This window comes from Xiphophorus couchianus, chromosome 11, assembly GCF_001444195.1.
Source record: "Xiphophorus couchianus chromosome 11, X_couchianus-1.0, whole genome shotgun sequence".
NCBI classification, from domain to species: Eukaryota; Metazoa; Chordata; class Actinopteri; order Cyprinodontiformes; family Poeciliidae; genus Xiphophorus; species Xiphophorus couchianus.
In genome coordinates, this window is record NC_040238.1 from 23,029,207 (window position 1) to 23,043,014 (window position 13,808).

Consider the following 13,808-nt stretch of genomic DNA (forward strand, 5'->3'; position numbering starts at 1 on the left):
ATTAAAAGCCAACAAATGAAAATTGCTGATGCAATCTGATTCTTTTAATAAGCCATGCAACTTGCTACGATCCCAGATTTATGACAGATGTAATACTGGTGTGTGGCCACAGTGTGCACATCCGATGAAGCCCACAGTGGTCCTCAGTGTACTCAGGAAGCTTGTGCATATGCCCAGACATGAAAAAATTAGAGGGAACATTGGCGCAGAGTATCATGGTTTTATTTTTAGCCATTTCGGTTAAAAGTATTTGTAAACTCAGTGTAGTGCAGCCTAATTCAAGCACACGTAGAAGGATGTTGTGTGTGTGTGTGTGTGTGTGTGTGTGTGTTTCTCAGAAGCCTCACACACATGGCAACGATAAACATCTGACGCCGCCAGTATTGAGCGGGTGTTGTTTGCAGTGGAAAATGAAGCAGGGAACACCCGTACTGAGTAGAACCGCATTGTACCAGGAAGAATTAATTGATATCATCTAATCCTAGCGTTCAATCTTTGAGGCAACTTTCCATGAGACTATCTAGAAAAAATGGTTCTTATAATGCTCACTATTATCCCTTTGTTCTCTATTAAGTTTCAGTCTAGATGAAGTGGAGTTTAGTTCTGTGATCTCACATGTGGTGGCTGTTCTGTCAACACCAGCAAAGAAATGTGTGATTTAATTGTGAAAAAAAAAAACAAGAATCCATATGGTTTGATAATCAAGGGATGAAGCAAAGTTTGATAATATGTTAAAGAAGATAAATTAATTAATCTTATTTTGATGTGAGACACTAGTTCAATTAATAAGAATGAATCAAGACTAACACCCAGAATGCATTCTGTCATTATTTTAATCAAGAGTCAAAGAAAACAATATGACTGTTGAGACTGTCTGCAAATCCAAGAGTAAGGAAAGAAGAGATGCATCACTCTTTAACATTCACCAGTGAGCATGGGACTTCCCATCAGCTCATAACAAAGAAGACACAGTTTTCTCACAACTCCGACTGCACCTGTGTCCTTGGACACAGCAGTTCATCAAGTTCAGAAAAGCAACAATAACTTCTCAGAAAACTTCTGCTATCAGCTTCTGTCAGAACAAGTGAACAAGCCAAAGTTTTGGACTACTTATATTTTTTGCCCTTTTTCTCCATCTCCACTACTGAACAATGAAACAGAAAGAGACTAGCAGAAAATAAAAACTTGCTTCCATGCTAACAATCAGCACCAACAACTGAAGGCTTGAAGAACACACTCACATCTCCGCTCCATCCATTTCCTCTGTTACTTGGCACACTGACAGATAACACCGAACATGAGAGGCAGACATGCAACGGATGAATAGAGAACTGGAAACTCAATGGCCTGGAACATTACTGGTATCCATTTAAAAAAAATCTTTAGACTTTTTCTACTTTTCTCTATTAACCATTTAAAGCCTTGTGCTGCATTCAGGTTCACAGTAAAGTATAAATTAAATTAACTTCAAAAATTCCTAAGCATTATATATTCTACTATGGCCAGCTTTTAACAATAACATTAATATAAATAGATTAGCATGCAATCTGTGTTTATGCAAATAAGTAAAAAACGCTCTGATACTTTTTAATCATATTGTAGTTTTTTCACACACTTAGCTTTGTAAAGTATTTTTTGTTGTTGTTGTTCAAAAAAAGAAAACAAAACATGTTTTATAGTAGAGTAGGATACAAATCATTTCCCAAATAAAGTCTAAAAAATCTACACACCCCTGGAGAAACTTAGTTACATAACATTTCCAAACTTTCTCCAACGGGAAATTGAAATGTGTTTTGATTTAAAAAACAAAACAAACAAAAAAAAAAACTTTCTGGGTTGATATAAAAAGTAAACAAATATAAAATCGGCAGTGGTGTAGCTGCATGAGTTTGCACACACTTAGGTACTGTATAACATTGTTCTTATTGTCTTTAGTATCTAAGTTGTCCTCGAGTGTACTGAAAGGAAATAAAATGACATAACAATGAGAAAAGTGGATTTTTTTTTTTTCTCAGAATTGAATGAAACTGTAAAGGTCGAATACATGTCAGATTTAATATCACATTATGGAAGTGGCACATACTGGATTTTTTTGGATAGATTGATATCGGTCGCATTTGTGCAAAAAAAAACAAAAAAACAGCGGATTTGGTTTGCATTTCCCTGCTGAGTGATGGTAACCTATCTGTGCTAAACTACTGCTAAATCACACAATTTCCACCGGGGCTCCTCATATTGCTCATCGCTGGATTTTGTTGGTGCAGATCGGTTTGTCAGATAATGACACTTGGATTTTGTTGTTTATACACTCAGAGAGGATTTACCTGCTGCAACCCAAACCCAACGGAGCCCATACGCATCGCAAATCCCCGTTTAACCCCAGTGTGTAACACACCACAGTAGAGACTCGTATCACTTTTTGCTCACAGTGCAGGTACAGTATTAGGCTTTAGAATGCAAATCCATCTTATATGAAATGTGGAGTGCTTTGACTTGGCACTCGGTGTTGATTGGCACTTCTCACTAGACAACCGCTTAAATCCAGTTAATCAGCACGTCTGCAGCGGCTCAGAAGGCCTCGGCTTTGCTGGCTTGCGTCGTTATTTTGAATGGAGGGGAGCTGCTATTGTCTGCCAGAGCTGCTGCTGCGGTCTTATTTTTCGGAGCGCATTTATCACTCACTGTCAGCTCGCAACAGTACAACTCCAGCTGTGGTTTTTCTACAACAACTTTGTCCCTGAGAGTGAATGTGAATTTATGAATAAATTAAATCGTCTTCGTTAACACAAACGCGCGCGATTGCGGTTAAAATAAATTAATAAATGAGATGTAAATGAGTGGCAATGAACTAAATTCGGCATCTTATGAATACCAACACGACTTACATAGGAACACTGTGTTGCAAATGCGATCATGCAGCTTTTTAACATTTTGTCATGTTACGCACACTCCAGTGTATTTTATTCTGATTTTTTGTAATAGACCAACACAAGTTTCTTCCCATGTGGAAATTTTGAGTTGCATTCAAACCCCATTAATCAATTTTTAAAGCCACCCTCTTTCTTTCCAATTGTAGCAGCAAGTGCCTAAGGGTTTGCCTTCACATGTCAGTAAAATAGCAGGTTCTGTCGGATTGAACAGAGGGTGTCTGCACAGCCGCCTTTCTCTGGTCTTTCCATGCATTCTCAGTTGGAGTTAGGTCTGAACTTTGACTGAGCCACTCCGCTTTGATCTAAACCATCTTGTTGCAGCTCTGCTTGCATGTGCAGGGATATTGAAGCTCTTCTGCAATCTCAAGTCTTTTGCAGTCTCAACTCTTTATGTCCTAAATTTCAAATCTCCGCCTGGATATTCTTGCTTATTTTAATTGTACGCAGTTCTTTAAATGTCCTGTGAGTACATATATATTTGCCCATTTTTCCATAGCAACTGGAACTTTCAATATCTAGCAAGTTATTTTCACAATTTACCGTCTATTAAAAGAGCGCCCCTCAGATTAATTTCACTCCCTGCTACGGCGGGAGTGAAATTACCATAATAACCCAATATTGGCTGGAAAGCGCAACGTCTCCCCTTTTCAGAAACCACTGAAATTTTTCAGATAGCGCAAAGTGTGGCGGAATTATTACGGTACTACAAATTTGGCTGGATCACCAGCGCTCCATTTGGTCTGGAAGGGTTAAACAGTTTTGTCTAAGGATTTACTGTACCTGTGTGGTGCATTAGACCGTTGCACCATGCTGCATTATTATAGTCATGGACAGACGCACCAAAGGGAAGGCCTGGGCGCAGGTGGCAGAGCAATGTTCCACTATTGCCCCTGCCTCTGTGTCCCTGTCTGTTCAGCTGGAACTGGTGGTGCTGGGATTATCCTGGGAACTGTGGCAGTTTCCCCAGTGGAGGGGCTTGGGCCACATTTCAGCATGATGGGTTCTTGGCTGGCCACCTACGGTTCTCTGGGCTTTGTCAGGCTGACAGTGGGTCACAGAGACCGGACTGAGCTCTGTTGGGGATCCCTGCCCCTTCCAGGGGCGACCTCACATGGAGGGATTGCTCTTGTCTGATGAGGTAAATGTGAAAATATTCAAGGGTGACGAATACCTCCGCAAGGCACCGAATTAGACGTCCGAGAGGTACTTTGTTGAATTTCAGTACACCGATGACCCAAAGAGTCCCAGCCGTAAACTCACTGCTGCATAGCTGCACAAGCAAGATTACTAAAAAAAAATGTAAAATGTGGAAAATGCAAGTGAGTGGTCTGTCTGATTTATCCAACAAATTGTACAGAAGAATATTCCTACACTGTTAAAAGAGTCAATCCGCCTTGACTGTCATGATTAATTACAGAGGATTTATGCACTGAAGGGCATTGTGTTGTGCATGTTTGTGTTCTCTGAATTTAATTTTAAGGTTTGAGACAAGCACACCCAGACGTTCATTAGATGTGCTGTACTTGATACCTTGAAAAAAGTTAAAACCAGACATTAGCAGTAGCTGTACGCTGTTACGTTTTGCTTGAGGAGCAGCTGTGATCTCAATGAGTCTCTCTGAGCGCGCTGGGGCTGTTCCTTTTAGTACCTTTGCGTGAAGTTATGTTTCACAGAGATCTCGCTTCTTTGTTTGCAATCAAAGTAACTCTGGCGTTGCCACCACCTTTGTTTCTGGGAGAATTTGAGTTGCGATCAGGCGCAGGATGAATGACATCAATTAGACGCTGATGTAAGAGCTGGGCGATATGCAATGGCGCGATTCTTTCTTTTGATTTATGCTCTGTCGAGTTAATTTGAGGGTAGTTATTGAGACGCTTATCAGTGAGCGAGGTAGTGCCAGATAGCAACCAGTGGGGTGAGAGGAAAATTGAGGCCACAGGGTTGTTGTAAAGGCAACATGGGGATCTAATGAGAAACATAAAGTTTGCAGTAAAGGTGGAAGTTCTTTATCTCAGGCCACAATGAACTTCACGTGTGGAACGATGTGCCGCAGTAAACCCACCAAATTACTCTAACCTTCTCATTGCCTGACTTGTTTTATTAAGTTCCACAAAGAAATTAACAATTCATCTGTTCACGTATAAAAATTAAACAAGCAAAACAATTCGCACTGAATCCTTACAGTGCAAAACGTTTCCTCTGCAACAGTACCAGCATGGTTAAGGAATAAGAAATGTGCTTAAACGCAGCATTTACTCACACTGTAATTTTTTACAGTCCTTTTCCTTTTTTTCTCAAGTAACCCAATCCTGAGTTGATGTATGGACTGCAAATGCTGTAACTCAGTTAGAATAACCTAATTCTGGGTCCATTTATGGGCAACTCAGTCAGCTGGGGAATGGTTTTATGAGTCTCTGAATCACTTGGATTTGATTTGTGATTAAACATTCATGAATAAGACAATATGAGCTGTTTCTCTGTTTGCTTAGGGGGCATTTTTGTAGCTCGGACATTCAAAACGCTCCTCTTTCGGCTGAGGGACTTAATGCCACAATATCTGTCTATCCGAAAAGTGAAACCTCTCGTGACGCACAGTGGGGAAAAGAAGTATTTGATTATGTTCATTTAATATGTCGTGGAAGAGAGGGCTGAAACCCCAGTGAGTGAAAACCTGGTCAAGAATTACAGGAAACAACAAATTGTGAACTAATTATTAAAAGACAATCAAACCCTGTTTATTATTATTTGTATGTCTAGATACTGCGTCTCAATGCAAATTCCAGATCTCTCCACTCTTTGCAAGTAGAGAAATTGCAATATCGGCATTGTATCAAACACTTACTTTCCCCACTGCATTTGCAGCCGTGGGCTTCCACTCTTTTTGCAGGGTTTGCCGCATCCACCCTGCCGTTAGATGTATAACGTGTCTCTGCTCTTTCAGGTTGACCATCCATGCAGAGTGCCCCATGCACCTGGAGGACTTCCCGATGGATGCACACGCCTGTCCTTTGAAGTTTGGAAGTTGTAAGTCAGTCCCACGTGTTCGAGTCCAGAGCTCTGTGGAGAAAAAAAATCACACCAAACAGACAAAAGTTATTGTCCTCAGGAGATATTGATTACCTCTTGCTCTTCAGAACAGTTTGCATAACAAACTACTTCGAGCCACTATTGTTTGTAATGAAAGATATGCTGTGAGGAGCTGGAAAAGTACCCATGTATTTAACCCAGCCGCTGCAGAGCCAAAGGTTTACTACATAAGGACCGAGATTTAAACACCATTAAAGAGGGAATATTACTCTAATGCATAATAGAGTTAAAGTGCCTGGGCAAACATTAGCCAAGCAGCAAGCAGCTTATTCCAGATATATCTTTACCATAGAACAGATGTCAAGCTTTATTGTAGTTCAGCACAGCAATAGAAGAGATAGATTAATGTTAACGCACACTCCGGGCACTGGTCTGCAGGTGAAAACCTGTTCAAATCACCGTCTGGCAGCGTGTTGGATTCATAAACACGTACATGTGCCGCTGCAAATCAAGACTGGACTCACAGCAGCAGGTCTACACGGCCATAATTAAGGTCTTTTTTTTTCTCTATTATTGCAACGTCTAGCCCGCTGGCAGGATTAGAAGCAGAAGAAGAGAATCACTACAGTGGGGTGGATTTATCTTCGTGGTCTTATGAATACTTTGGCAGTGGAAGATAACCTGTCAAAAGGTGTGACACCTTACAGCAGAGAAACCCTCCAAAATATGACGTGAAACTGTTTACATTGAAGCACATTCATATTTTAGAACGGCCCAGTCAAAGTCCTCACCTAAATTCTAGTGAGAATCATTGGTAATTGTGGGGAAAATCAAGGCATTCAATTGAATTAAGAAAACTATGCATCTATTCTACATTATGTAAGCTGTTTCTTCCACTTCGCTGTTGCTATTATCACATAAAATTCAGCTAATATGTACAGATTGTGTTAGTAAGGTAACAAAATGTAAAAAAAAAAATAATAATAATAATATTAATAAAGTTCTTGTAGTTCTGGAAAGCCTAACGCTACATCGGCTGCAGGAAAGCCTGTGCATCCTCAGCTCATCCCAGCTGAGATGAAACCCGCCGTTGGACGCTCGTGACCTTTGAGTCCTCAGGCTGCGCCGCGTGAGAAACAATCACTGTGATCATTATAGCCACATGGGCTCAGCAGTGCCTTAGAGAACAATTGTCACTCAACACAGTCTGCCCCTGAGTCAGGAAATTTACCATAAATCCGTATTACTGGGGAAGGATGCCGTGCAGCAGCTCTGCAGCGAAGCTCAGTCCAGCCCGCTCTGACCGAGTTTATCTAAGATGGACAGAAAGACGGCTAACGCGCGTCCTGTGGTTCACATTTCTGCTTTCTTTTTGTTAAAATTCATGATGGTTAGGAAAGGCCATCCAGGCTTTTATCAGAGAAACTCTGCATGACTTAAATAGAACATGATCATGTTTGTGTGCGTGTGTGTGTGCTTGAGCGAGTTTTTTGCAATCCAGATATGTCTCCAGTTAAAAATGTGTCTTATCACTGAGAGAAGAATTAGACGAGGTCGTTATGCCTTTTTTCCATGTAACGATTTGTTTCTTACGCTAGCAGAGGAGCTTGTAAGTGAAGAGTTTCTCTTGCACTTTGGACTGTCAATTAAAAGTTTTGATTAAAAAAAGGAAGAAAAAAAATCGAATTGCAGTTTCGTTGCATTTTGGAAACTTTGAGAAAATCTTCCACAATAGAGTGAAAAAGCTGTGCTAGCATGGCTAAAAGGGAGATAGATTTCTCGAAATTAGCAAAAAATAAAAAAATAAAGTAAATGGCTAAAGCTAGCTAGATAGCAAATAAAGAAAAATGTCTAACATCCTGGATTTCTGAGTCATAATTAAAGAAAACACATGATCATAACTGTTTATGAAAGAGGTAGAAATCTTATTTACACAAATATTACCACATATTCACCACATAGGCAATATGTGGTGGAACATGTGGTAATGTGTTTGCACATATTATCACACGTGTGGTAATATGTTATCACATCTGGCCATTGTTAAGGAAGAATAATTTATAAATTAACTTTGGAAAAAAGTTTGGCTCTCTCTTCCTATGGATCCCAGGTCCTCTCAGCGGGCGACGTGTGGCCACAAGGAAAACAACAATGCGTGTTGACGTCACAGAAATTACAGAGTTTAATCCCATACAAAGCAACGTATGAACTAACAACAAAACTGCAGAGGAACAGAGATATACATTCATTACCTGAGACAGGAAAAAATAGAGAAAGAAAAGACAAAGAAAAAAGGCAAAGACGCGTCTTTGGAGAGAGCTGATGCAAAAAAGCAAAATAGTGGCAGCTGTCTGAATTGTTACTCCTGTGCACGAAGTCTTATACTGAAGGTGTGTCTTTCCTTTTTAATATATTCAATTAAGGCGTACCTCTGGTTGACCAACTGGAAGCTACCTTGGACACTCAGAGAAACTTAGAACTCCCCCTAATTTACGCCAAAGATCAAAGGCCATTTGCTCTCTGTTTCAACAAAAGAGCCAACAGCTGCGTCCTGGCCTCCTGGGTTCTATGGTCATTTGGGCAAAGAAAAACATAAGATAAGATTTCACAGATGCCTGTGGAATCCGGAGTCTCTCCCGTTATCTCTCCTTACATAAATTCTCAGGACAAACTTAAATCCAGTAATTTTGGTTCAAGGAAAGGTTATCTTCACAAAACCCCATTTAGCATAAATCCTGAGCAATTTTCTAATACTAAACAAAACATTTTCATTCAAACAATTTCCATTTGATTCTGATATTGTCACAGATAGTACAATTTTCAAATACATTCAACATTTACTAGATTAGTAGTTCTAAAATTAGATAATACACTCTTCGTTAAAAACATGCTATTAGTACTTAGAAAAATGTCTTAGAAATTAAATGTTAGTGGTTTCAACATTCTATGTTGTATTCAGTTTTACACCATCCCAGATGTTGGTTCTGGAAGACTTTTGATCTTCTGTGAACCAAACAGACTTCTCTCCTCCAGGCTCAAGTGATACTGCCCTCGAGGAGATGCTAATTTTATGGCCTCCTGTTCTCTGACCACACAGCAGGAGCCTCATTGAGAGATCCCTTTTGATCTGCATTTGGTTCCTGTACTTTGAATACTTACCCATACAAAGTTTAGTTTTAAATCCTTAACACAAACCTGTTCAAAATTAAGAAATTTGTTCAAAATAAGAATGTTCAATATACCTTTTACACATGCCGTAAGATTAACTGTATTAAGCACTAAAAATAATCATTTTTCCTCAACACCATCAATGTGGTAATATGTAGTAACTGTAGTAAATCTGCAGATTGCTACAATAAGATTTTGACATCTAATTTGTCTTTGCTGGGGTTTTTTTTATCCTTTCGTTTCGACTCAGATGCGTACACCAACAATGAGGTGATCTACCTGTGGACTCAGGGAGACGAGAGATCTGTCTCGGTGGCAGAGGACGGCTCAAGGCTCAACCAGTATGACTTACTGGGTCACGTCATTGGCAAAGAAACCATCAGCTCCAGCACAGGTATATGCCACGCCACGCCACACTGTAACAGACTAGCTGAAAATCTTTTTTTATTTTGTGCAAAGTATTAGCGTATCATGCTAACGTTTTGCAGGCAGGTCAGGTAGAATTTCAAAACTAGTTTTTAACACATTTTGATGAAGTGAAAAGGGTAAAAACACTGGATGAGTCACAGGAAGATGCTTCCATCAGAAAAAAAAAGTTTTGCTTTTCTGCTTTTGTTCTGCCATAATTTCAACCGTTTCATTGATGTCAGCTTAGGCCGGCACTATTTTCACCGAGCGCTCTGCTATTTACTTCTGCTTTTTCTGAATTATTTAAATTGTTTGGGTATGCTGCGAAAATGATGACTGTTACCAGTTTTTTGTGCGTTTTTTTTTTTTTTCTCAGGCGAACTGCTCTGCATATTTACAAAGATAATATGAGAAAGTGTGCCAGCGGTGAAGGTTTGCTCAAATGTGTTGAGGCCAGAGAGTCAGCTTTAATAATTGCTCAAATTAAATGTAAATATCTTCTAGCCTAAGCTCTTTGGTGTATAAATGTGTATCTCTTCATCACACTACGGGAGTTATATTATCTTTTACATACAAATGCTTTTATTCTAACACTAGAGAACATAAAGTTTATTACAGCAAATTAAGGCAAAGGTATCGAATTAGCTGTGCCAACAGTGATACTGATGTTATGGTTTATGAAACATACATAATTGGTGTGGATCTCTTCAAAAGTGCCTTTTGAAAATATTCAGCTTTTTCCCACACTCCCAAAAGTAAACAATATGCAATTTTAATCATGTCTTCTGCTGTGTTTAAAAATGTCTGCTGTGATTATATGGACCTTACCAGTGGGGCCGCTTTTCATTGGCTGATGCCCATTCTACCTGGTCACGTGGTGGCCGTCTCACAAACACACTTAGCTTCCCGTTAGCTAAATACAGCATAATGGCAGAACTGATACATCTTCTACACCTTGAAGCCTGTCTGCTACACAGTCTTACGTTAGCTAAACAGATCAATATGCAATATGTCTGTATCTGACATACACTAAAGATTTTATTTTAGCAGAAAAGGCTTTGGACTAAACTGTTACTCGTGTTAGCCACGTTAGCACCAAGTACAGTGTAAAGGAAGAATAATTATTAAAAACTTTAGACAAATCGTTTGGCTCGTCTTCTTCCTGAAAACCCGGGTCCTCTCAGCGGGCGGGGCAGCCGCTAGAAAGTGGAACCACCACACTGCGCGTTGACGTCACAGATCACAGAGTTTAATTCTATATGAAGCAACACATGAATCAATTAACAAAGCTGCAGAAATACAGAGATATATTCATTACCTGTAACAGGAAAAAAATAGAGAAGGAAGAACAAGAAAAGACAAAGATGCGTCTTTGGAGAAAGCTTATGTAAAAAGCAAAATAGGGGTAACTTTCTGAATTTTTTAAAGCTGACACGTAATTTTATACCCAGGGGGCGTTTCTTATATCTAACACATGCAATTGAAGGCGTTCCGCCGTTCGACCAACCAGAGACCCGTTCGGCCTCCAGAGAAACCCGAGAAGTCCCCTAATTTTACAGCCAAACTCGAAGGTCCGTCTGGTCTCTGTCAAGCCATAAAGGGGGGACCCCTTAATCCTGGGCGCACCAGGCACGAATGCCCACGGCGCCGAAGCCGTGAGATAAATCTAGCCGACTCCCCTGGAGTCTGGACGTCTCTTGCATTATCTCACCTCAAGTTCTCAAAGAGACTTGCGTCTGGTAATTTTCAAGGAGATGTTATGTTTACAAACCCCAGTTTTTTTCTTTCCACATTCAGCCTCTCCAAAGATTGAGTTCTGCCAAAATAATACATAAAATCCACAGGACAAAATAAAGTATAATTCCTGAGCCATTCTCTAATAGTAAACAAAACATTTCATTGTAACAATTTCCATTTGCTTCTAATATTGTCACAGATAATACAATTTTCAAATACATTCATCATTTTGTAGTTTAAAAATGGAATAATACAATCTTCAGTAAAAACATGGTATTAATATTTAGAAATTAAATGTTAGGGGTTTCAATCTTCCACCCTGCATTAATTTCACACCATCCCAACTGCCGGCCTCTGGCAGGTCTCCCCCACTGCCTGCAAGAATGCTAATTTTATGGCTCTGTGCTCTGGCCTCAGCGAGAAGCCCCATTTGAGTGATCTGCATTTTGACCCCTGTTTGTCTGATTCAAAATAAGAGTGTCAAATGTACCTTTTTCCACCTGCCGTCAGATTAAAAATTTTAAACACTAAAATAATCATTTTCCTCAACAACAGCTAGTCAAGCAACCATCGCTGTGTTCAGGGAAGCGCTGATTAATAATCCAGAAATAAATATTAAGCCTGGAAACTTGATATTGTAACGGACTGAATGTTATGTTTTTAACTTAATCTTTGCTCGTCTTGCGGGGCGCAGGCGGTTGCCACGGTAACAGGTGTGCTTAAACTACAAAGAGAGAGAGAGTAAAAAGGTAGGAGTGGTTTTGAGTTGATCACCTGTTCGGGTTATTTTACCTTTGTTTACCTTTGCTGTGGCGCATTACAGTCGCTGTAGTTTCTAAACGTTGGACTAATGACCTCGTTCGTTTGTGAGCATACGTCATTCACAACAAACATCAAATAGAACAAACATATTTCATACACAACAAATGGCTTCTACCGCGATTATTATGTGAAATGAAATTAATTATATCCCAACTTCAGAAGATTTGCCTTTACCTTTACAGAGCTCTTTGGTTCCTCCTATCAGTCTGTAGCTTCTCATATTGACGTCATCAAACCAAATGTCAGATCTACCATAATTGACTGACACCTGCTGGCCTCAGGTTTGCAACCAGCTTGTGACTGAGAAACCAGTAACCTCCTCCCAGATGATGACATGAACTTGTTAGTTCCTCTGTCCATTGTAGTAGCTGATATATTGTGAAAATCCGGTAGAAATGATGCACTAATGGAGTCATGTTTACATAGAAACAACGCGCTGCGAGGCTTTGCTTGTGAGACTTGCGGTCACGTAGGTCGGTTGTGAGCGGAGCTTGGTAAGGTCCATTTCCACGGTTAGCATGGAAATCTCTGTGTTTTCTGTACATTTGTATCTTAATCCTGCTTAAGGGAAAAACCTTAGACAGACCTGAAGGAACCCGGGATGTAATGCAACCCTTAGAAAACGTTGAGTCTTGAGGCAATAGTCAATGACTAAGTGCGATATTGGTCAACACTCGTGGGTATAGAAATAGATTCTTCCATGTGTTGTGAGGTTAGCTTGCAGTGTAAGGCAGCTGAAGGTCGAACAACCTGGTGAACCTGCTGTTTGTTAAAACCGAGATCAATTAAAGCCTGGAGTCTGCTGATGGTCTCTGAGGTTTCTCGGTGAATCATCTTAACATCTGTATACAGTCGGAGCTGTACACAAGCAAACACCAGTGTTAAATAAACAAATTACAGCATTTTACATGTTATGTGATGGATCAACGCAAGGAAATCTGAAAAGGGTGGTGTGTATTTGGATTCAGCCCACCTGAGTCGATATTCTGTACCTCTAACAGCTCCAAACTTCTCGACACTAAACTTTTTTTAACCCAGTTTTCTTAAAATAGCTTCAGCTGTTGTTCCACTGGAAGTCAAAACTTTGCTTGGTTTATATTTTCAGCCTCTTAAAGGTTCATTTCCACTGCGGAAACAAAATTAAAATCAGACAAAAGTGGGTACAAATCTAAGAATGGCTGCTAAGAATGTTTTACGTCATAGTTTGCAATTAAACATTCTCTTGATTCTTAGCAGTTTGCATTTAAATAAATTTTGAAAAATAGTAATCGTACAACAATTTCATCTCCAGGGACACAGAGAGGATGAATAATGAACTCATAAAAGCCGTTTTAAGATATTTTACAGGTAACATTAGAATATTCTTAAGTGTTCATGTTCTGAGATAAAGATTAGCATTTTTGCAATGCCCCAGGATTTTAAGTCTGACTGGAGCAGACAAGCTGCAGCAGCATGTGGGTGTGTGGAAGAAACTCCTACAAGAAATCTCAAAGGCTTTAATTATTATAGATATGTGAATTACCAAAAACTTATTCAGTGCTAAAACTGGTTTTCATTTAGTTTCTTTGCTTAAAGACCATGAAATTGTGATAAATTGTGTCTTCAGATAGCTGAAAAGCTGAAAGCGAGGATTCTACCCGCACATTTCCACCCTGTTTGGAGTCGCCGTCTGCGGCTTTTAAACCAGAAAACAATCTGAGATGAGTTGTTGTTTTC

At 39.7% G+C, this 13,808-nt stretch overlaps 1 protein-coding gene across 4 annotated transcripts in view; it reads left to right on the forward strand.

The window, feature by feature from the left end:
• gabra3 (gamma-aminobutyric acid type A receptor subunit alpha3) overlaps positions 1 to 13,808 on the forward strand; it is a 124,016-nt gene that overhangs the window by 90,305 nt on the left and 19,903 nt on the right. For all 4 annotated transcript variants that reach the window (XM_028030640.1, XM_028030639.1, XM_028030638.1 and 1 more), the window contains exons 6-7: positions 5,872 to 5,954; positions 9,376 to 9,519. In XM_028030640.1, the coding sequence (XP_027886441.1) occupies positions 5,872 to 5,954; positions 9,376 to 9,519 (227 nt within the window). The remainder of the gene's footprint in view (positions 1 to 5,871; positions 5,955 to 9,375; positions 9,520 to 13,808) is intronic.